Source organism: Monodelphis domestica, chromosome 1 (assembly GCF_027887165.1).
Source record: "Monodelphis domestica isolate mMonDom1 chromosome 1, mMonDom1.pri, whole genome shotgun sequence".
NCBI lineage: Eukaryota > Metazoa > Chordata > Mammalia > Didelphimorphia > Didelphidae > Monodelphis > Monodelphis domestica.
This window is the reverse complement of record NC_077227.1, coordinates 722,200,731-722,227,966: the sequence shown is the minus strand read 5'-3', so window position 1 is coordinate 722,227,966 and position 27,236 is coordinate 722,200,731. Positions and strand designations below refer to the sequence as shown.

At 38.6% G+C, this 27,236-nt stretch overlaps 1 protein-coding gene across 1 annotated transcript in view; it reads left to right on the top strand.

Moving 5' to 3' along the window:
- LOC100028784 (A.superbus venom factor 1-like) overlaps positions 1-27,236 on the top strand; it is an 87,296-nt gene that overhangs the window by 23,107 nt on the left and 36,953 nt on the right. Inside the window, exons 11-20 of the mRNA XM_001378686.5 lie at positions 5,168-5,329; positions 6,581-6,793; positions 6,965-7,168; positions 10,024-10,182; positions 14,936-15,065; positions 17,766-17,840; positions 18,453-18,656; positions 19,533-19,647; positions 19,886-19,971; positions 21,124-21,266. Coding sequence (XP_001378723.4) covers positions 5,168-5,329; positions 6,581-6,793; positions 6,965-7,168; positions 10,024-10,182; positions 14,936-15,065; positions 17,766-17,840; positions 18,453-18,656; positions 19,533-19,647; positions 19,886-19,971; positions 21,124-21,266 — 1,491 coding nt within the window. The remainder of the gene's footprint in view (positions 1-5,167; positions 5,330-6,580; positions 6,794-6,964; positions 7,169-10,023; positions 10,183-14,935; positions 15,066-17,765; positions 17,841-18,452; positions 18,657-19,532; positions 19,648-19,885; positions 19,972-21,123; positions 21,267-27,236) is intronic.

Genomic DNA, 27,236 nt, shown 5'->3' with positions numbered 1-27,236 from the left:
ATTTTCTTCTATTTCCCATTCTTCTGATTTGATTTTATTGTTTCTTGATGTCGTGTGAAGGAATTAACTTCTATTTGCCCAGTTCTGATTTTCAAAGACTGAATTTCTTCCATGACCTTTTGATCCTCCTTTTCCATTTGATCCATTCTTTTTGTAATACTATTTTCTTCATTGGATTTTTTTTTGCTTCTTCTCACAGAGGTTCAATTCTGTTTTTAAAACACCATTTTCTTTGTTGCATTTTTGTGCCTCTCTGTCAACTTGACCAGTTTTGCTTTATTTTCTTTTTGCATTACTTTTATTTCTTTTTCCCATTTTTTCAACTTGCCTTATTTGATTTTTGAATTCTTCCAGAGATTGAGATCAATTCCTTTTTTAAAATTTTGCATGTGGTTGCTTGGATATCACCATCTCCTGTTGGCTCTGTTGGGTTTTTTTGGGGGGTGGGGCGTTAAGTGTTTTTTTTTCTGTTTGCTCATGTTCCCAGCCTTTTTTTTTTTTGCCCGTGGACTGGGAGTTCTGGAAACTGTTTGCTGATTCTGTCTCCTCTGCTAGCTTGTAGGGTTTTGTTCTGGGGCTAAGTCTTCACTGCTGCTGCAGAGGCTTGAAAGGGTCTAGAGCTAAGGACTTTTGGACCTTATTGTATGTAGACTGGTGCCAGGGTCTGGGACTTTAAGTGAGTGGGTCTGAGGTGCACTTTTTTGGTGTAGCCAGAGTCCCAGGATCTCAAAGTTGGACTATGCTCAGGTTCTGAATCTGGTGTGGTAGGTGGGGCTGGGGGGGAGGTGTAAGGTCAGGCAGTACTCCTCTATATGCAGTTTTGCTTTCAGTTCCTGTTTATCCTATGAAAAACAATTCTGCCTACTTCTCAAGTTGAATTCAATGGGAGAGCCCCCTTACTCATCTTGTTTTTATTCCTGCCATTTTGAGGTGCCTTCTAAAGATCAATTTGGAAGAATAGTCAGAGAGGTTTTGGTTTTTGCTGCTACTAAGCCACCATCTTGGCTCCCATTAATTATTTAGGATAAAATTATTTAATTCCCAATTCATTTTTTAAAAACCCTTATCTTCTGTCTTAGAACCAATACTGTTTATTGTTTCCAAGGCAAACACGTGGTAAAGGCTAGGCAGTGAAGGTTAAGTGATTTTCCCAGAGTCACATAGCTAGGAAGTGTCTGAGGCCAGATTTGAACCCAGGAGTTCCTGTCTCTAGACCTGGCTCTTAATCTGCTAAGCCATCTAGCTTTACCTTACCCCCACCCCAATTAATTTTTAGTCTTTCAACTTCCCTTTGTTGAATATATTTTTATCACATTATGGTCTGAAAAGGAAGCATTAAATATTCTGCTTTTCTACATTTGATTGTGAGGTTTTGGTGCCCTATTATAGGGTCAGATTTTGTGAAGGTGCTCCATACTACAATGAAAATGTATATTTATTTCTACTACTATTCAATTTTCTTCAGAGGTCTATATCTGACTTTTCTAAAGTTTTATTTATCTCCTTACCTTCTTTCTAATTTATTTTTGGTTGGATTTATCTACTTCTGAGAGGGGAAAGTTGAGGTCCCCCACTAGTAATGTTTTACTATCTATTTTCTCCTATAATGCATGTAGATTCTCCTTTAAGAATTTGGATATTCTGTCATTTAACAAATATATTTTAGTATTGCTATTGTTTCATTGTCTAAGGTGCCTTTTATCAAGATGTATTTTCCCTTTATCTCTTTTGATTAGATCAATTTTTATATTTGCTTTATCTGAGATAATGATTGCACTCCGTTTTTGTTTTTTGTTTTTGTTTTTGTTTTTGTTTTTACTTTGGCTGAATGAAGCATAATAGCTCTATTCCAGGCCCTTACTTTTACTCTGTGTTCATCCTCCTGCTGTAAATGTGTTTTTTGTATACAGCATATTGTGGGATTTGGAGTTTTTAATCTACTCTGCTATTTTTTCCATTTTATGGGTGAATTCATCCCATTCACATTTACAGTTATGATTATTGTGTATTTCTATCCATCTTATTTCCCCCTGTTTACCATTCTCTATCTCTCTTTTCAACCTTTGCCTGTTCATAAATGTTTTGCTTCTGACCATTGCCTCCCCATATCACTCTCCTTTTTATACATCCCCTCTTCTCCTGTCCCCTTTTCCATTCTATTTTTCTGTAGGACAAGGTATGTTTTTACAGTTGTCTGAGTGTGGGTGTTATTCCCACTTTGAGATAATTCTGATGAGAGAAAATTTAAGCATTGGCTGCCACAATTCCCATCTTTTCCTCCACTTATATTGACTCTTAGATGCCTCTTCATGTGAGATAATTTACCCCATTCTATTTTTTCCTTTTCTCTTCTCCTCACATGTTCCTCTTTTCCATCCCTTGTTTTTTATATCAACTGATTCTATTCTTCTTACACTCTTCCTTCATTCCTTCATTCTCTCTCTCTCTCTCTCTCTCTCTCTATATATATATATATATATATATATATATATATGTATGTATGTATGTATATGTATATTCCTTACTCTCCTAAAAGTGATAAAATTCTCAAGTATTGTAATTATGGGTACAAGAGAGGAATATGGAACTTTGCATGAGGGGGCTTGAGTGGCAGAAATGTTGGTTGGAGAGCAAAGCATGTTGGGAAAGAAAAAATGACCTGGGAAAGATCCAGATGGAATTCTTGGCCTTTTATACTAGAATCTTAATCAAGCAGGACATAAGTCCAAGAGTCAGAAAGAGATTTATTCTATTTCAACCTTCAAGTTTCTTCTACAAAGCTTTCATCAGTCTAACACCTCAAACATCATCCCTACAGAGGATCAGATCCTTCAAACCTCGAAGGAGTTGTGGACTCACCGATAATGAGAGCCTGGCTCCTCTTCCTCTCCAGCCCTCTTGTACCTACCTTATTGTCTACTTAGACTAGATAAATATTAGATAAATTGGGAAATTAGGTGGGATCAGGGTGGTGAAATCCAGACACCCTACACAGCAACCTGGGCCAAAGACCATGGTAGAAAATAGTTAGGGATACCAAGTCCCTCTTTCTATCTCCCAATCTGCCTATAGTAATACCATTAAACATCTAAACCACAGTCAGATTCTGTCAAATACTTTGGTTTGAAACTTGAGAAGGTATCTGAATTCAGCTTCAACTGAGAGTCATCAGGAACATCCCCTGCTGAGGTAAAGCCTCCAACAAGGCTTGTCACCAGATCTTCTCTGTCCCAGGGAACCTGGGGTTACCCTCTGGGTTTATTTTACTGGGGAGATCTTCCTTTAACTCTCCAACATTCTTTTTCATCAGGGAACCCCTATTTACCAGTGCTGCAGTTATCAACAACCTCATTCATGGGAGGTGAAAGGAGAGTAGGTGCCAGCCCAACCAAATTTCTACTCTCCGCCACATTCAGTTCCTTCTCTATAAACTACTTGCATACTCCATCAAAGTACCATCAAATATAGAAGAAAGTGCCTTTATTATTATCCTGAAAGTTACCATTATTACAGTATCTTAAGTAATTTAAATTTCTTGAATACATTAAGTACATGACATGATTCCAGTATCATATATATCTTAAGTATCTTAATTATCACCTTCCCAGGTATGAATATACTTAATTAAACTTTATTAAAACTCTTATGTTTTCATTTTTCTGGTTGCTTTTTTATGCTTCTCTTGAGTATCAAATTTTCTTTTTAGCTCTCATTTGTTTTTTGTTTTTTTTTTGGTCAGAAATACTTGGAAGTCCTCTATTTCATAAAATATTACTTTTTCTCCCTGGAAGATTAAGTTCAGTTTCACTAGGTTTATAATTCTTGTTTGTAGGCCTAGACACATTGCTTTTTAGAATATCATTTTCCATGCTTTCCAGTCCTTTGATGAAAAAGATGTGAGGTCTTATATAATCTTAGCTATGGCCCCATGATATTTGAATTGTTTTCTTCTGGCTGCTTGCAGTACTTTTTCCTTGGTCTGGCAGTTTTAAAATGTTGCTATAAAAATTATGGGATGTTTTATATTATGGTCTCTTTCAGGAGTTCATCAGTAGATTCTTTCACTTTCTATTTCCCTCTCTTCCTCAAGGATATTAGGGCAGTTTCCCCTGATGATTACTTATAATATGATGTCCAAGTTCTTTTTTTTTTATCAGAGCTTTCAAGTATTCTGATGATTCTAAGATTATCTTTCCCAAATATATTTTCCAGGTCAGTTGTTTTTCCAATGGAGTATTTTATATTTTCTCTTATTTTTAATTCTTTTGTTTTTGTCTTATTGTTTCCTAATGCCTGATTGATGCATTAGCTTCCATTCACTCAATAATATTTTTTTTTCTTGAGCTTTTGTGCTTTCTTTTCCATTTGGCTCATTCTGGTTTCCAAATTATTGAATCTTTCTATCAATTCTTTTATTATTTCTTTTTTTAAAACTTCTTTTCAAATTCTTCTAAAAGGTCTTTTGGGGTCTAAAATCCTTTCTCATTTTCCTTTAGGGTCCTGCAGATTTCCTTTTGCCACTGTGACTTCTTCTGAGTTTATATTTTGATCTCCCCTGCCACTAACATAAGTTTTTAATGTTGCCTATTTTCTTTGTCTTTTGCTCATTTGTCTAGTTATTATCCCCACCTCCAATCCATCACCTTGTTTACTGTTGAGGTTCTGCTCTGCTCCTAGGGTGGAGAGAGTGCTGTTCCAAGCTTGTAGTGTAGACTTCTCTGGTGCTTGAGGTAGGTCTGACTGTCTCTGAGTCCTCAGTGTACTCTCCCAGGGGATGAATTCGCTGGAGTTTGGTGGGGAGGCTTGCAGCAGTTTTTTCCAACTGGATTTTGCTTCCCCTGCTTTAGGTTTCCCTACTGTCTCCTGTTTTGGGCTGATCCTCCACTCTCCTGTCTTGTTGTCTCAGGCTGTTTGGCAGTAGGTTTGGCTGCTTCCTTTCCTACTGCTTTATTACCTTAGGCAATCTTTAATAAGGTAGGGAGGCTCCTTCATACTGCTATGTCCTTACATCAGACCCCTTGGCAGAGAATAGGGATGTGCTAGTGTGTGCTCTGCAAGTTCCCCCAAGCACTCACTGGATTACTCTTTCCTCTCACCCCAGTGAGATATGTCCCTCATACTTTCACTTGACTCTGCCTCACTCTCCCATATATCCTTTTTCCTCTAGGTTTTTGTGACTAACCCTGATGGCTCTCCTGCTACAGAAGTCCCAGTCTTGGGACATCTGTTGACAGTTGACTCTGCACAAAGTAGAGTGAAAACACTTGAAGATGGAAGAGCAAAACTGATTATAAATACTCCTGGGGACCAAACCACATTATCCATCAATGTAAGAACTATTCAAGGGTTGGAGCTTGCTCTCTCATCAGGAAGAACCCAGCATATGAATAGTTCTTTAAATCAATAATTACCTTGACTCAGGTCACAAAATCCAAAATATGGAAGGGATCTCCCTGCTTGGTGATGGGCTGAGTTTTTAGTTCTTCAGTCTAAGTTTAGGCAGAAATGCCTCTCCTTTTTCTAGGATGGCTGTGGCAAAGGTGTTTGGTGTCATTCCTTAGAAATCACTGCCTACTATCAGAATATTTAAACAAAAAGGTACAGTATCCCCAGGAGGAGAATGGCCTCTGTATTCCCAAACCAGAGAACAGTGCAATAACTGGTCATTCTTATGACTGAGACAAGTATAATAAAATGTTTCCAGGCTAAAGACAAATTTTGTAGATGGTGGTAGAAGGGAGGCAGCAGGTAGAGGAACATTAGGAGGATAAATGTGGGACTTCAGAACACAAAGTCCTATGGTAAGGGACAGAATCTAAGATACTTCCCTTTGGAGTAGAGGTCTTCATGGTAAGAGAAAAGTTGACCTAGGAAGTGACTCTCTTTGGATGCAACCAGCTGGACCCAATCATTCTTGATAGCTAAGTGTTTATCCCAGTAGTTAAGGGGCCACAGGGTGCTTTTAGTCACTCATCTATTTTGCCATCTTGGATCAAATCCTAGGTAGCCTTTGCAATAGTTTTTGGCATGACAAGGAAACCAAGGATGTTCACTTGACCAGATTAGTTCATCCTTTTCTCAGAATCATAATTAGGAAATAAAGAACAAGTAACATCTATGTGCCCAAGAACTCATTCACCCCAGTGTGCACATCCCTCTTCTAGCCACTCAGACTGCAGCATTATTCAATGTCATCTCACATGATACCTGGGACAGGCATGCTATCATTTTCAACTACTTCATTAGATTTAACCAGGAGCCCAAAATCTGGGATATAACCTGATTTGGCCTAAAGAATTCAGGGTCCTAAGGGGCTAGGAGAAGTGAGCAAGAAACCAGGAGATGATCATTCAGGACACCCAGTACCTCAACTGCAATAGCAACTACCTGCATCTTCCATAGAGGTGGGCTTCTCTAGGTATGACTTTCACAAAACCTACTGAATCAAGACTTGCACTTTACCTGCTCTCACACATCGATTTGCTCCAGTTCAAGGAGTTTGACATTGAACGGGGCTCAGTCATTCTTCTGCAGGAATCTTGGTATATAAATTCAGTTAACACAAGAATTTCCTCCCTAGGTAAGTACCGCAGACCCAAGACTCCCTGATGAGCGCCAGGCAATTGCAACCATGGTGATCAATGCTTACCGGACTTTTAGAGGGTCCCAGAACTACCTTCACATTGGAGTTTCCTCCTCAGTAGTTAAGCCTGGCGATCACCTACACTTGCAGTTCGTGTTGAAGAATACCAACATTGATGTGCAGAACCAGATCAAGAATATCTTCTACTTGGTATGGACCAATCTGTGTTTGGGGTAGTGGGGTACAAAGAGCCAGATCACTCCACAGAACTGAGGATGGGCAGCAGGGCTGAGCCAAGAGAGCCTGAGGATGCAACCATCACATGTATGGCAGGAGGCATTGCCCTACTCAGCCATCCTTTTTATTGTCTCTGCTGAACAGATCCTGAATCAAGGAAGAATTGTCAAACATGGCCAGCAGATCCGGGGGTTGGGGCAAACAACTGTGTCCATGACGTTGGAAGTTGAGTCAGACCTGATCCCATCTTTCCGTATTGTGGCTTATTACTATGTTAGTGTCTCAGGACACAAGGAGATCGTGGCTGATGCTGTCTGGGTGGATGTGAAGGACACCTGTATTGGCTCAGTAAGTTCAGCCCCCTTTCATTGGTCATTCTACCTGATATGTTTTGTGGGGGAAAAGGAAGTTTCAATGCTGATATTCTCCTAAAGTCTCTATATCTTTTGGAAAGAGATGAATCCTTCTGTTTCCTCTCTTTGTTCAGCGATCTTTCTCTACATTTATGGGTCAAGGTTGGGGCGTTTTGAGGTCCCACAGGATTCCTGACTCTGTTGGGGCAAATGAGACCCTCAGGTATCAGCTGTCCCTTCATGTGGCTAAGTTTCCCTCTACATCCACCTCATAAAATCAGAAAATCTCAGGCTTAGAAGGCACCTCAGTTTCATTTTCTGCAAAATACCTTAAGGGTGATAGCTTTTTAAGGCTCTTTCCTGATCTGAGTCTGTGATGCTATGATGCTATCCTAGGTAGCTAGGTGTAGCAGTGGATAGATTGCTAGTCCAGGAGTCACGAAAGCTTAGGAAATCCCACCTCAGACACTTAAAATCACTTAGCTTCAATCATTTGTTTGGCTTTTACAAACCTTAAAACACTATATAGAGACTAGCTAGCACTATTATTTGCCCTCTTAGATTCAACATATCATTCAATGTCTGCAATGAGGCCTGGAAGTCCACAATGGTTGGCCCTTTCAAACTGGTGCTGCGGTGGAGATCCAGCCATAGAGAAAAATAGGTCACAGTGCTGAGCTCTACAAGCCAGCAGCGGAGGAGACAGAATCATCAGCTTTCAGAATTCCCAGTCCACAGGCAAAGAAAGTCTGGGAAAATGAGCAAACACCTAACTTTAGAACAATTCTTTATAGACAAAGAGCAAAACATAGAGTCAATAGGGGACTGTGAGATCCAGGGAACTACATGCAAAGTTTCAAAGAAAAATGGAAATTGACCTTAAGTGTTGGAAGAACTCAAAACAGAATTCAAAAATCAATAAGACAGGTCAAAGAAAAATGGGGAAAAGAAATAAATACAAAAAGAAATTAACAGCTTAAAAATTCATTTGTAAAATCTTTTTTAAAAAATGATTGATGATTATGAGTCATATACTCTCATGAAGTAGAGACACAGTGTGAAATCAGTTTAGAGAAAGTTGAATGAGGAAGAGTCATCTTAAGAAAATTCCAAGATAAAAAAAGGGAAGCTGTTTACAAACAGGAAAAAGGTAAAGATTTGTTTTAAATTATAACAAACTTTTCTCTGACAAGGATAGCAGAACCACCATACTTGGACTCTCAGGTGGTTACAGAGGAAATAGAAATGATGCCAAAGAGAAAAAGATAGGGAAAACCACCAAATTAGATCAAGTGTATATATGTAGGAGATTTATGATGGAGGCAATTCAATTGTGATAGCTCTGTGGTGCTGCTATACTAGGTATATAAAATAAGAGGTTCTTCTCACAAAGGTGGCTACTCAAAGAGAGACCACATCCCAACTCCCACATACCCACCCTAACAAAAGGCTAAGATTAGTACCAGACTGAATAATAATAAAATAATCCAATGAAAAACTCCAATAAGTGACTGACCAACTTGCACTTTTTATACAAAGTATTATTACTTGACACTGACAGAAACACAAGTATTTTCACTCTGATGGTCATTGAAAAAATTCTCAGCTTCTATGTTTTTCAGGTTGAGATTCCTGATCCTTTGTCTTTGCTACTTGCTTTTATCACTAACTTTGATAGCGAACTCATGTAGCAAATTACCCAATTCAAATTTTAGGAAAAATTTCAAATTGTACCCTCTATTTCCAGTGGATAATGTGATTCTTCCCAGAACATATCTGACTTGATTTACCATTAAGTAGATATATATTTGAGTTTTTAAAGCCCAGATCTATGTCACTCAGCTATTTAATAAACTCCATTACTGGGGGCAGCTGGGTATCTCAATGGATTGAGAACCAGGCCTACAGATGGGAGGTCCTGGGTTCAAATTTGACCTCAGACACTTCCCAGCTGTGTGACCCTGGACAAGTCACTTGACCCCCATTGCCTAGCCCTTACCACTCTTCTGCCTTGGAACCAGTACACAGTATTGATTCCAAGACGGAAGATGAGGGTTTTTATATTTAAAAAATAGACTCCATTCCTTCCAGGGTCAATTTGGTCTTTAAATCCTCTCACAACAATCCTTTGATTTACCTTTCCAGTCTTGTTATATATAACTTTTCATCACATACTCTACAATCAAGAAAAACTGGCCTATTACTATTGCTCACGTTTCCCACCTCTGTGACTTTACCCAAGCCGTCCACCATTCTTGAAACGCACTCTATTCTGCCTCTTTGATCTCTGTTGCTGTTTTTCAGTCTTTTCAGTCATGTCTTGGGGTTTTCTTGGTGAAAATACTAGAGTAGTTTACCATTTCCTTTTTCAGTTCATTTTACAGATAAGGAAACTGGCAGACATAGCTAAGTGACTTCTCCAAGGTCACATGGCTAGTAAGTGTCTGAGGCCAGATTTGAATCTAGAAAGAGGACTCTTCCTGGCTCTAAACTTAATTCTCTTTCCATTGTACCATCTAGATACTTGTGATACAGCCCAAATTTCCTAGTATTAGTGTCATTATCTTACTTAAATATGAATTTAAATATTTTATCTCCCAATAAATTGGTTCATTTATGTCTTTGCATACCTAGCACCAAGCAAAATTAGTTGTTCAAATCAATTATTAAAACAGGCCACAAAAATACAGTTCTTTTCAAAAGATCATGTTTGTTTGTTTAAAAAAAAACCGTACTTAAAAATTCCCATCATTATATCCCCTCCCAACTGCATTTCGTGCCATGGCTTCTTGTCTACCTAATCACAGCCCATGTTTAGATACTCCGTTCTTGCCTCTGTCTCTTCAACAGCTAGTGGTAAAAGCAGCAACTCGGGCTGATGACATGATCCATCCACCAAGCGTTGCCATGAAACTGAAATTAGAAGGTGATCCAGGGGCTTCGGTGGCCTTAGTGGCTGTTGACAAAGGTGTCTATGTTCTGAATAAGAAGAAATTCACCCAGGAAAAGGTAGGTGTGACTTTCCATTGGTTGGGAAATTAGAAGTACAGCATTCAAGTTCCAATTCTTATTCTTCCTGTACATATGTCTTTAGGCTTTCCTAAGTTTCCTCGTCTACAAAATTATGGATTTAAACCAGATGACTTATAAGTTTCCTTTCAGCCCCAGAGCTATCATCCTACAGTAATAATAATAATAGTAATTCCTTGTCTTTGCTTTCTATGCCCTAGAATGGGGATATGATAAAGCTAGTTAATTCTAACTTCTTTCTTTTTTTTTAAATTTTATTTGGTCAATTTTAAACATTATTCCTTGTTTACAAAAATCATTTTCTATTCCTCCCTCCTCTCCCCCCCCCAATACTTCCCATAGCCAATGCACAATTCCACAGGGTATTACATGTGTCTTTGATCAGAACCTATTTCCATGCTGTTGATGTTTGCATTAGGATGTTCATTTAGAGTCTACATCCCTAATCATATCCCCCTCGACTCATGTAATCAAGCAGTTGTTTTTCTTCCGTGTTTTTACTCCCACAGTTTGTCCTCTGCTTGTGGAGTGTTCTTTCTCATAAATCCCTCCAGGTTGTTCAGAATCACTGCATTGCCACTAATGGAGAAGTCCATTACATTCGATTGTACCACAGTGTATCAGTCTCTGTGTACAATGTTCTCCTTGTTCTGCTCCTTTCGCTCTGCATCACTTCCTGGAGGTTGTTCCAGTCTCTGTGGAATTCCTCCACTTTATTATTCCTTTTAGCACAATAGTATTCCATCACCAACTTATACCACAATTTGTTCAGCCATTCCCCAATTGAAGGGCATCCCCTCATTTTCCAATTTTTGGCCACCACAAAGAGGGCAGCTATGAATATTTTTTTAAATATATTTAATTTGATCATTTCCAAGCATTATTCGTTAAAGACATAGATCATTTTCTTTTCCTCCCCCCCACCCCCCATAGCCGACGCGTAAGTCCACTGGGCATTAGATGTTTTCTTGATTTGAACCCATTGCTTTGTTGATAGTATTTGCATTAGAGTGTTCATTTACAGTCTCTCCTCTGTCATGTCCCCTCAACCTCTGTATTCAGGCAGTTGCTTTTTCTCGGTGTTTCCACTCCCATAGTTTATCCTTTGCTTATGAATGGTGTTTTTTTCTCCTGGATCCCTGCAAGTTGTTCAGGGACATTACACCACCACTAATGGAGAAGTCCATTACATTCGATTATACCACAGTGTATTAGTCTCTGTGTACAATGTTCTCCTGGTTCTGCTCCTCTCGCTCTGCATCACTTCCTGGAGGTTGTTCCAGTCTCCATGGAACTCCTCCACTTTATTATTCCTTTTAGCACAATAGTATTCCATCACCAACATATACCACAGTTTGTTCAGCCATTCCCCAATTGATGGGCATCCCCTCGTTTTCCAGTTTGGGGCCACCACAAAGAGCGCAGCTATGAATATTTTTGTACAAGAGCTATGAATATTCTTGTACAAGTCTTTTTCCTTATTATCTCTTTGGGGTACAAACCCAGCAGTGCTATGGCTGGATCAAAGGTCAGACAGTCTTTTATCATCCTTTGGTCATAGTTCCAAATTTCCCTCCAGAATGGTTGGATCAATGCACAACTCCACCAGCAATGCATTATTGTCCCTACTTTGCCACATCCCTTCCAGCATTCATTACTTTCCTTTGCTGTCATGTTAGCCAATCTGCTAGGTGTGAGGTGATACCTCATAGTTGTTTTGATTTGCATCTCTCTGATTATAAGAGATTTAGAGCACTTTTTCATGTGTTTATTAATAGTTTTGATTTCTTTGACTGAAAATTGCCTATTCATGTCCCTTGCCTATTTATCAATTGGAGAATGACTTGATTTTTTGTAAAATTGATTTAGCTCTTTGTAAATTTGAGTAATTAGACCTTTGTCAGAGGTTTTTGTCATAAAGATTGTTTCCCAATTTGTTACTTCCCTTCTAATTTTGGTTACATTGGTTTTGTTTGTACAAAAACTTTTTAATTTGATGTAATCAAAATTATTTATTTTACATTTTGTGACTTTTTCTAAGTCTTGCTAGGTTTTAAAACCTTTCCTTTCCCAAAGGTCTGACATGTATACTATTCCTTGTTCACATAATTTATTTATAGTTTCCTTCTTTATGTTCAAGTCACTCACCCATTCTGAGTTTATCTTGGTGTAGGGTGTGAGGTGCTGATCCAAACCTAATCTCTCCCATACTGTTTTCCAACTTGCCCAGAAGTTTTTTTTTTTATCAAATATTGGATTTTTGTCCCCAAAGCTGGGATCTTTGGGCTTGTCATAGACTGTCTTGCTGAGGTCACATACCCCGAGTTTATTCTACTATCAGTAGAATAGTAGAATCTCCTTTTTATCTCTTAGCCAGTACCATATTGTTTTGATGACCATTGCTTTATAGTATAGTTTGAGATCTGGAACTGCAAGGCCACCTTCCTTTGCATTTTTTCATTGTTTCCCTGGATATCCTTGATCTTTTGTTCTTCCAAATGAACTTTGTTATGGTTTTTTCTAATTCAGTAAAAAAGTTTTTGGTAGTTCAATGGGTATGGCACTAAATAGATAGATAAGTTTGGGTAGGATGTTCATTTTCATTATGTTAGTTTGTCCCACCCATAAGCAGTTAATGTTTTTCCAATTGCTCAAGTCTAGTTTTAGTTGCGTGGAGAGCGTTCTGTAGTTGTGTTCATATAGTTCCTGTGTTTGTCTCAGGAGATAGATTCCTCAGTATTTTGTATTGTCTAGGGTGATTTTAAATGGAATTTCTCTTTCTAATTCTTGCTGCTAAGATGTGTTGGAGATATATAGAAATGTTGATGGCTTATGTGGGTTTATTTTGTATCCTGCAACTCTGCAGAAGTTGTTGATTATTTCCACTACCTTTTTAGTTGATTCTCTAGGATTCTTCAAGTAGACCATCATATCATCTGCAAAGAGTGATAGCTTGTTCTCCTCATTGCCTATTTTAATACCTTGAATTTCTTTTTCTTCTCTTAATTGCTACTGCTAGTGTTTCTAGTACAATGTTAAATAATAGAGGTGATGATGGGCAATTGTTTCACTCCTGATCTTATTGGGCATGCATCTAGTTTATCCCCATTGCAGATGATGTTGGATTATGGTTTTAGATAAATACTGTTTATTATTTTTAGGAAAGACCCTTCTATTTCTATACTTTTTAGTGCTTTCAATAGGAATGAGTGCTGTATTTTATCAAAGGCTTTTTCTGTATCTATTGAGATAATCATGTGATTTTTGTCAGATTGCTTGTTGATATGGTCAATTATGTGTATGGTTTTCCTAATATTGAACCATCCTTGCATTCCTGGTATAAATCCCACCTGATCATAGTGAATAACCCTCGTGATGACTTGCTGGAGTCTTTTTGCTAGTATGCTATTTAATATTTTTGCATCTGTTATCATTAAGGAGATTGGTCTATCGTTTTCTTTCTCTGTTTTTGACCTGCTTGGCTTTGGAATCAGTACCATATTTGTGTTATAAAAGGAATTTGGTAGAACTCCCTCTTTACTTATTATGTCAAATAGTTTGTATAGTATCGGGATTAACTGTTCTTTGGATGTTTTATTGAATTCACTTGTGAATCCATCAGACCCTGGGGATTTGTTCTTTGGGAGTTCTTTGATGGCTTGTTCAATTTCTTCTTCTGATATGGGATTATTTAAGAATTCTATTTCTTCTTATGTTAATCTAGGCAATTTATATTTTTGTAAATATTCATCCATATCACCTAGATTGGCATATTTATTGCCATATAATTGGGCAAAATAGTTTGTAATGATTACCTTAGTTTCCTCTTCATTGGAAGTGAGGTTTCCCTTTTCATCTATGATACTGTTAATTTGGTTTTCTTCTTTCCTTTTTTATTAGATTGACCAGTACTTTGTCTATTTTGTTTGTTTTTTCAAAATACCAGCTTCCAGTCTTCTTTATTAGATCAATAGTTCTTTCACTTTTGATTTTATTAATTTCTCCCTTAATTTTTAGGATCTAATTCTAACTTCTTTCTGGAAGTGATACTTATGTCTTTTACCAAGGAAAGATAATCCTTTCCCTAAGCCTCATGAATTTTCAACCCAGAGAATGTCTTGTGCAATTTTCATTTTAAATCTAAAAAAGATCAGAATGATTTTGTGCAATAGGAATCTTTCTGAATTTAAATTTTGGCTTCAAGTCTCTAAAGATCTGTGGTCACTATAACTCATGGCCAGAGCTCCATAAAGGTCCTCAGTGGCTAAGTCACAAGATCTAGATGTCTTTAAAGAAGCTGGAACAAAATGGGTTCAGGAATAAAGCATCCTCTGGTCATGTCTCTCTTCCAGAGTCATCTTGTTGCATCTAATGTAATTCATATATCTAGTGAAAGACAATAACAATAAACTGGAGAGTGACAACAAATCAACAAATATTAAGATCTTACTATATGTCAGGCCAAAGACTCTCTTTTCCATTTTGGTTTTAGTATGTACTTAATGTGTCCCATTAAGTTTGAAGCCCACAAGCCCAAACTCTCTTGGATAACTGGATTCCTTCCTTGCTATGTTGTTATAAAGTCAGGATCCTTTCCAGAAGCAGATACTCTTTGGAATGTGGCTATCTTGGGCCTTTGAGACAACTGGATTTACATACCTACTAGAAATGGTTGTGACCCCTAACTATCTTATATTGGGGTATATGTCTGTGCATGTGTGTGTTTCCCCAGGTCTGGAATACCATAGAGGAAGGAGACCTGGGCTGCAGTCCAGGTGGTGGTCAAGATGTCCTTGAAGTATTTACAGATGCAGGGCTGAGCATGAAGACCACTGTGGGGATAGAAACCCCCTTGAAGTCAGGTAGGTGTCAGGGTTATGGTTCGGAATTAGACTAAGAGCCCTTTTTATCCCTAAGCAAGTAATGAAATGATCCTTACAAATCACCTATCTGAAGGCATCTGAAATGATCTCATTTTCAGGAGGTTATATAAAAGAGAAGGGCAGCTAGGTGGCATGGTGCCTGGCCTGGAGTCTGGAAAACCTGAGTTCAAATCTGGCATCATATACTTACTAGCTATGTGGTCCTGGGCAAGTTGTTTGACCCTGTTTGCCTCAGTTTATTCATCTGCAAATGAGTTGGGAAAGGAAACAACAAATCACCCAAGCTGCTTTTTCCGAATAAACCCCAAAATGGGGTCACAAAGAGTTGGATACAGCTGAACAACAAAATCAATAACAATATAAAAGAAAAACCAAGTTTTCAGCACCCTGGACAGTGTAACTTGTTGCTAAAGAAATAATTGAGTGACTTTAAACATAAATTCCAAATAAAGAGACCTTGAGAGACAGTTTCCTTGGGAAATAGGAAAGAGAAAAGTTCAGAAGGGTAGCCAAGGAGGAAGGAGGCTGATGTCAAGAAGAGTAGAATAAAGAAAAAAGTGTAAACATACTGTATATATTTTTCTTGGTGTTTTGGGGCTTCTGTGCTTCTGTGGAGTTTGTCATCTCTGAATGTGGAGGATTGGCTTTTCTTGTCTTTGTCTGGTGATCAGAGGCTTTAGTCCTGGGCAGATGTTGGTTCTATGAGCGTTCCCTGGGTTAAACTGAATATGCCTCACTGGAACTGGAATGGAAGGGTCGGACCACGAGGCCACACTCTCCCCCTGGCTCGATTTCCGGAAGTTGCCTTCAGAATCCCTGGCCGTGAGGCTGTTTCGTCGGCCTGCGGGGGGATGGGCTGCCGCTTCCCCAAGCTCCGAGAGCACAGACTTTCACTGAGACTTGGATAGCAGGATCCAGCCCGTGAGGCTGTCTTGCCCGCCCTGAGGGTTGCTGTTGTTTTGACCAGCTCTCTGCAGCGGAGGCCCCAGGCAGTAACTTTCACCCGGACCAACCGGCTCTTTGCAGCGGAGGCCCCAGGCAGTAACTTTCACCCGGACCGATGGCTCTTTGACCGACGGGCTCTTTGCAGCGGAAGCCCCAGGCAGTAACTTTCACCCGGACTGGGACTTGGGTAGAAGACCCTGAGGGTTGTTGTTCCTCAGACCCTGCTCTCTGAGCCCGGCCGCTTCCGGGAGCCTTGGACTCTGCACTCCTACCCCTGAGGTCCGAGGGATCTCGGGTTCTGGCTTTTAAGGGGAGCCGTACCTTTTGAACCGGGTCCAGGTCCAGGAGGAGGGTTCCCAGGGTCTGTGCTGTTGATCGTTTTGAATTTCGGCGCCTTAGGAGCTTCTAGTTTGAGATCGGTCGGGAAGGGTTTTCCGGAGATCTGAACTTCAGCTTTCTCTAAGCCGCCATCTTAACCGGAAGTCCAACATACTGTATATAAACAATATAAAGAAATAAGGGAAGATAGAGCAAGAAGAATATAAAATACCACTTAAAATGCTTGCTTCCTATTTAACCTTGGGGAAGTCATTTAATCAATCTAGGCTTCAATATTCTCATTTATAAAAATGGAAGGGTTGGACTTGATAACCATTAAAAACCCTTGCAGTTTTAAATGTTTGCATCTTTGAATATTTGGGGAAGGAAAATGCCTTAGAAGCCGCTCAGTTCAGTCATAACATTTTATACATGAGGAAACTGTAGCTCATAGAACTTGTGATTAACCCACAATCATAAGGCTGTTCAGTTAAAGTTAAAAAACATGATCCTCTCAAGGCCCTGTTTCAGTTCTGTCTCCTCTTTGAAAGTTTTTCTGACTGCCCCTAACCAATGCAAAATTTCCTTTCTCTGAAGCACTCAAGTAATTAATATTTGTACCATTTCTTTAGCACCTTATACAGATAAAAAATTAAACTCTCTTATAATTATGATGTCATGCTCCCAACAAACCTTTAAACTTCTTAATTGCAAAGGAACCTCATAGGAGAGCCTGTAAGAATTTATAGTGGAGAGTCTTCCTCAGTGGCAGGATGACATGAGTTCAAGTCCTGTCTCTGACATGCTTGTGTGATCTGAACAAACTTATTTGCTTCATCTTTCAGTGCCCCCAGGCACTAAGACTAGAATTTACAATTGGTGGGAGGCATTTTCTTGCCCAAGAGCTCCTTATACAGGCAGAATCAAAAGTCTGGACCCAACATATAAATTTTTAGAAATTTACTTTTCACAATGTTGTTACTATATTGCGATCTATTGGATTTTAAAGTGAATAGATGAGACAAGATTATTTTTGATCCCTTTGAACTTTAGTATTCCACAAACTTATGATTCTATGAGTCTCAATTCAGCATAAATATGTTAAGAATTCAGAGAAAGGAGACCAAGATCAGGAAAAGTTTCATAAATTAACAGAAGAGAGAGAGATTTTGAATTGAGTTCCAAAAGATAAACCGAGAAACATCTGTAGGTCTTAAGCTAGCTTAGTTCTAAGAAGGAGAAGGGGCAGCAAAATCCAAAAAAGTTTTCTCCCAAGGTACTCAGAATGCCTTTGGTCACCTGGCTAGAAATCTAGGAGGATGTGTGGGAATGGTAACTGCTTGTCCTGCTTTTGTTCCAAGATAAGAGTTCCAGAAATGTGAGATAAACATAGTTCTTGGATGTTTTTCTATTTAGAACTGGCTTGTAAACCATTGGGAAGACGTCGACGTCGGCGATCCTTACAACTCTTGGAAGAAAAAGCTGCTAAAGGTGGAGGAAGGACTGGGTGGGGAGAAGAGGTGGGGCTGAGAAGGAGAGATTGTGTGGATTAGGGGCTTAGACTGTGGCTGAATTTAGAGTTTTTCCTTCCCAAAGGACTATTGTCCCTCAAAGGCCCTGGTACCTACAGGTAATAAACCAGGAAAGGCAATTCAGGTTTATCTCTACCTAACCAGTCAAGTTGATCAGGCAACAAATATTTATTTAGTATTTATGATATAACTCTCAATCTCCCTTCAGTCTGAGAATTGAAGATGTCTAGAGTTTGGAGCATCCAACAGTTGACTGGCCTTAATTATTTCACAAAGTATGTTTCCAACAGTCTAGGGATTCAACATGAGGAAAATAATGTTTATGCCAGCTCCATATTGGCAAAGACTGTATTTTTGCCTCTCTTTGTATCTCTAGCACTTAGTACTGTGCCTAGCAGTTTAAAATGTTTAAAAAATACTTGTTGACTGACTGACACATACCAGGAGGAAAAGAACCTCATGAGGGGAGGGATCTAAGACCAAAGGAAACAGGGCCATGTGGTGCTAGAGTCTTGGAGCATAGTGTCTGATTGCCCAATAAGGACTAACATAAGAGTCTGGCCCTGGACAGTATCTCAGTACCAGGATCAGGAGCTGAGGCGTTGCTGTGAGCAGGGCATGAACAGAAACCCTATGAACTACAACTGTGAGAAGAGGACCTACTATATTGTGGATGAGAGTGAGGCATGCAAGGAAGCCTTCCTGAACTGCTGCCGCCACATCCAGGACCTGAAGGACAAGCTCCTGCGTCCAGATGATCTCATCTTAGCCAGAAGTATGGGCCAGTAGGGCAGAGAGGGGAACGTACAGGCATAGGCAGTGGTGTGGATGTTCAGGGGAGGATCATTAGGGATCCAGACTCAAAGATTAACAGTTGACATAGGGAAAGACTTCTTGAATAGGCCATATGCTGGGCAGGAAGAGGCACCTTGGGGTGGGATCTCAACTGAGAACAGTTTAATGGAAAGAACCCAGGATTGGAGAAAAAAATTCTTAGAGTAAAACTTTAGGAAAATCACTGCTCCTCTCTAAAATTCATCTCTAAAATGAATGAATTGCAGAGGGACTTATGAGAAAGAACACTATCCACATTCAGAGGAAGAACAGTGGGAGTAGAAACACAGAAGAAAAACAACTGCTTGATCACATGGGTTGATGGGGATATGATTGGGGATATGGACTCTAAACAATCATCCTAATGCAAATATCAATAATATAGAAATAGGTCTTGATCAACAACACATGTAAAACCTGGTAAAATTGCACCTCGGCTACAGGAGGGGGTTGGGGGAAGGGGAGAGAAGGAACATGATTCTTTTAACTATGGAAAAATATTCTAAATTAATTAACTAAATGAAATGTTCCCAAAATATATTTAAAATAATTAATAAAATGAATGAATTGGACTAAATACTCCTTAAGTTCTCTTCAATTCTAAAAATTCTACATTTATGACCCATCAGAGCCATGGGGGCCAGAGAAGGAAGAGGGACCAGCAGGGTTGGAGGGTTTAGGCAGGGGTACTAGTAAGGAAGAGAAGTTAGTTGGCTTATAGAGAGATTGTTAGGCAGAGGGGATATATATTCATAGCATCAGCAGAAAGTTTGGAATTTCATTTGCTTTTCCTCTCCTCTTCTATCTTGGAGTTTAGGTGACTTGGATGAAGAAATATTATCTGAGGAAAAAATTGCCTCAAGGAGTCGGTTTCCAGAGAGCTGGCTTTGGGATGTGGAACATCTGGCAGTGAACTCCAAAATGAATAACAAGTGAGAGGTTTCCCATCTTCTTCCCCTCTCTGAGAGTATCCTGCCCCCTCCCCCATCCCTGAGTACATAATGCTGCTTATATTTCCCCATCCCACTCTCTACTTAGAACAGTGTTGGATGCACAGTAGAGTAGTTCAGTAGGTGGCTAGAGTTGCTATAGGACCCCAGTGTGTGGCCTCCTGGGATTCTTTCTGCCTCCTGTTCTCTCTGAAGGTCCTGATCTTTTTCCATTTCACAGACTTGCATCAAAAATTTTCACTATATACCTAAAGGATTCCATTACTACCTGGGAAGTGTTGGCTGTGAGTGTCTCCAAGACCAAAGGTAAGAGGCAGTACATGAAGAAAGTGGAACAGTTGGGATCTTATGAAATGAGGACATAGACCACATACTATGTAGTTGTATCTCTGAGGACCTTTGGTCACAAATGTCTCATGTTCCTGACACTGCCGACATTTATTTCTCAGCAAATCTGTAGAAGGATATTTTTCTCAATATTCAATAAACTTCTTAGAAGATGAATCCCCTAGGATAAATAATTTTGCTTGAGACAGGTTTGATGAGACCTAGGATAAGAACATGTCCAGATGTTTCAACAAACATACAAATCAATCAAAAATGCCTTCTATACATTGAAAATTTATATTAGTTCTTAAAATACAAAACATATAATCCCTCCTATAAGCAGAATGGAATTAGATTCTATCTCCCAGGCTCTTGGCATGCTATGTGAACTTCCTAGCTCTTAGCAAATTGATTATTAACATAAGAAGTTATTTGGACTTCCCAACAAGAGAGTGAAAGAGAAAATTAAGAATGGGGAGGAAGAAAGAGAGAAAATGGGAGAAGGATGTAAGGAAAAAGATACAGAAACTTAGAGGACAGAGAATAAGAGAATAAGAAAAAGAAAAAAAGAATAAGAGAAAATTATCATAAGAATAAGGGGAGATTGGGTTTTAACAATTATTCTTCTAATGCCCATAAAAAGCCCACAAGGCAAATGAAGAGTAATGTTCTTCATAAAGAGCCTGCTTCTCTAGCCTTATACGGAAAGGGAATAGAAAGAGAGTGAATAAAGAGACAACTAAGAAAACATATGTGCCTTTGCACACTGCTTCCATTTTAGTCAGGGCTTATAATTATCTCCTTGCTGCAATCAGATTTTTAATACTCCTGGAGAGTGGATTCAACATCATAGCTTCCATATTCCACACTCCACTTATTCTGAGGACTCTGCCCTTCTTTTCATGGAACATGTCTATTTTCAATTAAGGAGAACTTCATAGAAATTTATCTCCTTTAAATAGTGACTCTCCCCTCTGAAACTTATTATTTTGGTAAATACTGAGTTGGAGAAAGATAAATTCTTAGAACCTCCATCATAAATGAATGGAAGGTGAGGAGGTATCATTTGCAATACATTGCCAAGGATGATGAGGCAAGAAAGCTCTTGACACTCATTCTTTTGTTTGACAGGGATCTGTGTGGCTTCCCCTTATGAGATCACTGTGATGAAAGATTTTTTCATTGACTTGAAGTTGCCTTATTCTGCAGTTCGTAATGAACAAGTGGAGATCCGAGCAGTGCTATATAATTATAATAACAGATATCCTATTAAGGTGAAATTCCCTCCTCTAGTAATTCTTTTCTCTCACGTTCATCTCTATCTAAACATCTTCTTTCCTATTCTATGTGGCACCTGTCCCTGCCCGTATCCCATTCTGGTAGATACACATAACTCTCAGGAAGCTAACTATGAAATACATCCCTATTCAGAAGGCAAAAAATTCAGTGACAACCTACTCAGAATCAGCAGAATCAGTTTCTCCATTAGTAGAATGAGTGAGTTCAATTACATGTGATCTAAGTTCCATTCCAGCTCAAAAGTCTTAATTTCTCTGGACTTTAATTTTCTGACATAAAATGGAGAGATTTGCTTAGGTGATATCTTTGGTCCCTTTCAGAACTGAGATTTTGTGATATTATAATTAATTTTGTCTTCTCCCACCCCTTATTACCTCATTGAGGATCTTGTAGAAAGGATAAGCATTGCCTAGAGGCAGATAGGTGAGGTTATTTTGCTGGGGAAGTCTACTTTCTTTTTTTTATATATATGTTATTTGATCATTTCCAAGCATTATTCATTAAAGACATAGATCATTTTCTTTTCCTCCCCCCACCCCCCATAGCCAACGGGTAAATCCACTGGGCATTACATGTTTTCTTGATTTGAACCCATTGCTATGTTGATAATATTTGCATTAGAGTTTTCATTTAGTCTCTCCTCTGTCATGTCCCCTCAACCGCTGTATTCAGGCAGTTGCTTTTCCTCGGTGTTTCTACTCCCATAGTTTATCCTTTGCTTATGAATAGTGTTTTTTTCTCCTAGATCCCTGCAAATTGTTCAGGGACATTACACCGCCACTAATGGAGAAGTGCATTACGTTCGATTATACCACAGTGTATTAGTCTCTGCGTACAATGTTCTCCTGGTTCTGCTCCTCTCACTCTGCATCACTTCCTGGAGGTTGTTCCAGTCTCCATGGAATTCCTCCACTTTATTATTCCTTTTAGCACAATAGTATTCCATCACCAACATATACCACAATTTGCTCAGCCATTCCCCAATTGATGGGCATCCCCTCGTTTTCCAGTTTTTGGCCACCACAAAGAGCACAGCTATGATTATTTTTGTACAAGTCTTTTTATCCATTGTCTCTTTGGGGTACAGACCCAGCAGTGCTATGGCTGGATCAAAGGGCAGACAGCCTTTTATCACCCTTTGGGCATAGTTCCAAATTGCCCTCCAGAATGGTTGGATCAGTTCACAACTCCACCAGCAATGAATTAATGTCCCTACTTTGCCACATCCCCTCCAGCATTCATTACTTTCCTTTGCTTTCATGTTAGCCAATCTGCTAGGTGTGAGGTGATACCTCAGAGTTGTTTTGATTTGCATCTCTCTAATTATAAGAGATTTAGAACACTTCTTCATGTGCTCATTAATAGTTTTGATTTCTTTATCTGAAAATTGCCTATCCATGTCCCTTGACCATTTATCAATTGGAGAATGGCTTGATTTTTTGTACAATTGATTTAGCTCATTATAAATATGAGTAATTAAACCTTTGTCAGAGATTTCTATGAAGATTTTTTCCCAATTTGTTGTTTCCCTTCTGATTTTAGTTACATTGGTTTTGCTTGTACAAAGGCTTTTTAATTTGATGTAGTCAAAATTATTTATTTTACATTTTGTGATTCTTTCTATGTCTTGCTTGGTTTTAAAGTCTTTCCCCTCCCAAAGGTCTGACATGTATACTATTCTGTGTTTACCCAATTTACTTATGGTTTCCTTCTTTATGTTTAAGTCATTCACCCATTTTGAATTTATCTTGGTGTAGGGTGTGAAGTGTTGATCTATTCCTAGTCTCTCCCACACTGTCTTCCAATTTTCCCAACAGTTTTTATTGAATAGTGGATTTTTGTCCCAAAAGCTGGGATCTTTGGGTTTATCCTATACTGTCTTGCTGAGGTCGCTTTCCCCCAGTCTATTCCACTGATCGTCCTTTCTGTTTTTTAGCCAGTACCAAATTGTTTTGATGACTGCTGCTTTGTAATATAGTTTAAGGTCAGGGACTGCAAGGCCCCCATCATATGTGTTTTTTTTTCATTATTTCCCTGGATATCCTTGATCTTTTGTTCTTCCAAATGAACTTTGTTATGGTTTTTTCTAAATCAGTGAAGAAGTATTTTGGTAGTTCAATGGGTATGGCACTAAATAGATAAATAAGTTTGGGTAGGATGGTCATTTTTATTATATTGGCTCGTCCTATCCATGAGCAGTTAATGTTTTTCCAATTGCTCAAGTCTAGTTTTAGTTGTGTTGAGAGTGTTTTGTAGTTGTGTTCATATAGTTCCTGTGTTTGTCTCGGGAGGTAGATTCCTAGGTATTTTATTTTGTCTAAGATGATTTTGAATGGGATTTCTCTTTCTAGTTCTTGCTGCTGAGCTGTGTTGGAGATATACAGAAAAGCTGATGACTTATGTGGGTTTATTTTGTATCCTGCAACTTTGCTAAAGTTGTTGATTATTTCAATTAGCTTTTTGGTTGAATCTCTAGGATTCTTTAAGTAGACCATCATGTCATATGCAAAGAGTGATAACTTGGTCTCCTCCTTGCCTATTTTGATGCCTTCAATTTCTTTTTCTTCTCTAATTGCTACTGCTAGTGTTTCTAGTACAATGTCAAATAGTAGAGGTGATAATGGGCATCCTTGTTTCAATCCTGATCTTATTGGGAATGCGTCTAATTTATCCCCATTGCAGATGATATTAGCTGATGGTTTTAGATATATACTGTTTATTATTTTTAGGAATGACCCTTCTATTCCTATGCTTTCTAGTGTTTTTAATAGGAATGGGTGTTGTATTTTATCAAATGCTTTTTCTGTGTCTATTGAGATAATCATGTGGTTCTTGCTGGTTTGCTTGTTGATGTGGTCAATTATGTGGATGGTTTTCCTAATATTGAACCAGCCCTGCATCCCTGGTATAAATCCTACTTGATCATGGTGAATGATCCTTCTGATCTCTTGCTGGAGTCTTTTTGCTAGTATCCTATTTAAGATTTTTGTATCTGTATTCATTAGGGAGATTGGTCTATAGTTTTCTTTCTCTGTTTTTGACCTGCCTGGTTTTGGAATCAGTACCATGTTTGTGTCGTAAAAGGAGTTTGGTAGAACTCCCTCTTTGCTTATTATGTCGAATAGTTTGTATAGTATTGGGATTAACTGTTCTCTGAATGTTTGATAGCATTCACTGGTGAATCCATCAGGCCGTGGGGATTTTTTCTTAGGAAGTTCTTTGATGGCTTGTTGGATTTCATTTTCTGATATGGGATTATTTAAGAATTCTATTTCCTCTTCTGTTAGTCTAGGCAGTTTGTATTTTTGTATATATTCATCCATATCCCCTAAATTGGTGTATTTATTGCCATATAATTGGGCAAAGTAATTTTTAATGATTGCCTTAATTTCCTCTTCATCGGAGGTGCTGTCCCCCTTTTCATCTTTAATGCTGTGAATTTGCTTTTCTTCCTTCCTTTTTTTAATTAGATTGACCAGTACTTTGTCTATTTTGTTTGTTTTTTCAAAGTACCAGCTTCTTGTCTTCTTTATTAAATCAATAGTTCTATCACTTTCAATTTTATTAATTTCTCCCTTAATTTTTAGGATTTCTAGTTTGGTTTTCTGCTGGGGGGTTTTAATTTGATCGCTTTCAAGTTTTTTCATTTGCATTTCCAATTGATTGATCTCTGCTCTCCCTAGTTTGTTAATATAAGCATTCAGGGATATGAATTTACCTCTGATTACCTCTTTGGCTGCATCCCAAAAGGTTTGAAAGGATGTCTCACCATTGTCATTTTCCTCGATGAAATTATTAATTGTTTCTATGATTTCTTCTTTAACTAAACGATTTTGGAGTATCATATTGTTTAATTTCCAATTGGTTTTAGATTTGGTTTTCCATGTACCATTACTAATCATTATTTTTATTGCCTTGTGATCTGAGAAGGCTGCATTCATTATTTCTGCTTTTCTGCATTTGTGTGCTATGTTTTTGTGACCTAATGTATGGTCAATCTTTGTGAATGTGCCATGTGGTGCTGAGAAGAAGGTGTATTCCTTTTTATCCCTATTTATTTTTCTCCATATGTCTATTAATTCTAATTTTTCTAAGATTTCATTCACTTCTTTTACCTCTTTCTTATTTATTTTTTGATTTGATTTATCTAAATTTGATAATGGTTGGTTTAAGTCTCCCACTAATATGGTTTTACTGTCTATTTATTCCTTCAATTCTCCTAGTTTCTCCATTAGAAATTTGGGTGCTATATTATTTGGTGCATACATGTTGATTAATGATATTTCCTCATTGTCTAAAGTCCCTTTTAACAAAATATAATTACCTTCCCTATCCCTTTTGATCAGGTCTATTTTTGCTTTGGCTTTATCAGATATCATGATTACCACTCCTGCCTTCTTTCTGTCAGTTGAGGCCCAGAAGGTCTTACTCCATCCTTTCATTCTGACCTTGTGGGTGTCAACCCGCCTCATGTGTGTTTCTTGAAGACAACATATGGTAGGGTTTTGGATTCTAATCCATTCTGCTATTCGTCTACGTTTTATGGGTGAGTTCATCCCATTCACGTTCAAAGTTATGATTGTCATTTGTGGACTCCCTGGCATTTTGATATCCTTCCCTAATTCTAACCTTTTCTTCTTCGGCTCTACCTTTTAGTCCAGTGATTTACTTTGAATCAGTCCCCCTTGTCCCCTCCCTTGATGTTTCCCTTTTTAGTCCCTCCCTTTTTGTTCCCGCCCCCTCTCTTTCCCTCCCTTTTTGTTTTCCCTCCCCCCCTCCCCCCCTTGGTTTTCCCTTCTCCCTACCCTTGTTGGGTAAGATAGAATTCAAGATCCCAAATGGATCTGGATGTTTTTCCCTCTCAGAGTTGATTTCCCTGAGATTAAGGTTTAAGTAAAAAATCCTCTCTTCCTCTCCTTCTTATAGGAGTTTTCTTCCCCTCCCCTTCCCATGTGAATCTTTTGTAACAAGGGAATCACTTTAAAAGACTGATATATATTAATTTAAGGTCGCCAAGGAATCAGCTATGTAATTCCTAAATGAAACACTCAAGTCAGCCATCAGCCTTTTTTGGAGTTTAATTACAATAGGAGTAAGAAAGGAATTAGAGATAGAGAGAGAAAAAAAGGGAGAGAAGGGAATAGGGCTTAAATACCCCTTCTGTTTAGGCTGGGCCAAAAGGCCCAAGCCCTTAGATAGCTGGGGCAAAGAAAAGAGATCAGTCCCTATTACTCACGTGTCCAAAATGGAGAAACAGTCTCAGAGGCCCCCACCTTCAGCTTCCTTCAGAGCAAACCTTCTCAGAGCCACAGGAACCACACCGACCAACTCTCCCCCTTCCTCCCGAGTCTTCAGACCCCCTATCTTTAAGGAAACCCTCCAAGTTGCCTCCCCTCAGTCCTCACATCTACCAATCACTGTTCATCAATTTCCCTGTCAATGGAGGCTCTAGCTTAACCCAGGACCGCCCAGAGGTTTCTGGCTTTTGCACATGTCTGTTGAAGGTCATATTTTCAAATGATTAAATCTTTACTCCTTTGCTACAGCCCTTTCTAAATCCTGTTAACTTGAGTAGGGTAGAGATTGGAATAATTAAATTTTGATCTAGGCTGCAGCCCTTACTCAATCCTATTAGGACTGAATAGGGTGGAGATTTATTCCAAGTATCTCCATTGTATCAATTCTAAAATCAATCAAGACTCAAAGAAATTCCTGTTCTATGCTTAAGCATAGGTCAAAGTCCTTTCCATTGTTCAGCAAAGGGTTTCTGTCCTAAAGTAATCTTAAGAAGGGAAGAGAAGGAACCTCCCATGCCAATGGGGTTCCCATTCCAATAGACTATCAGTAAGAAATTTTCCAAGTATGAAATATCCCAATGGTGAAATTTCCAACATTTATAAGTCTAAGGAAATTTGAGGTTTACACTTTGTGTGAGAAAGATTATT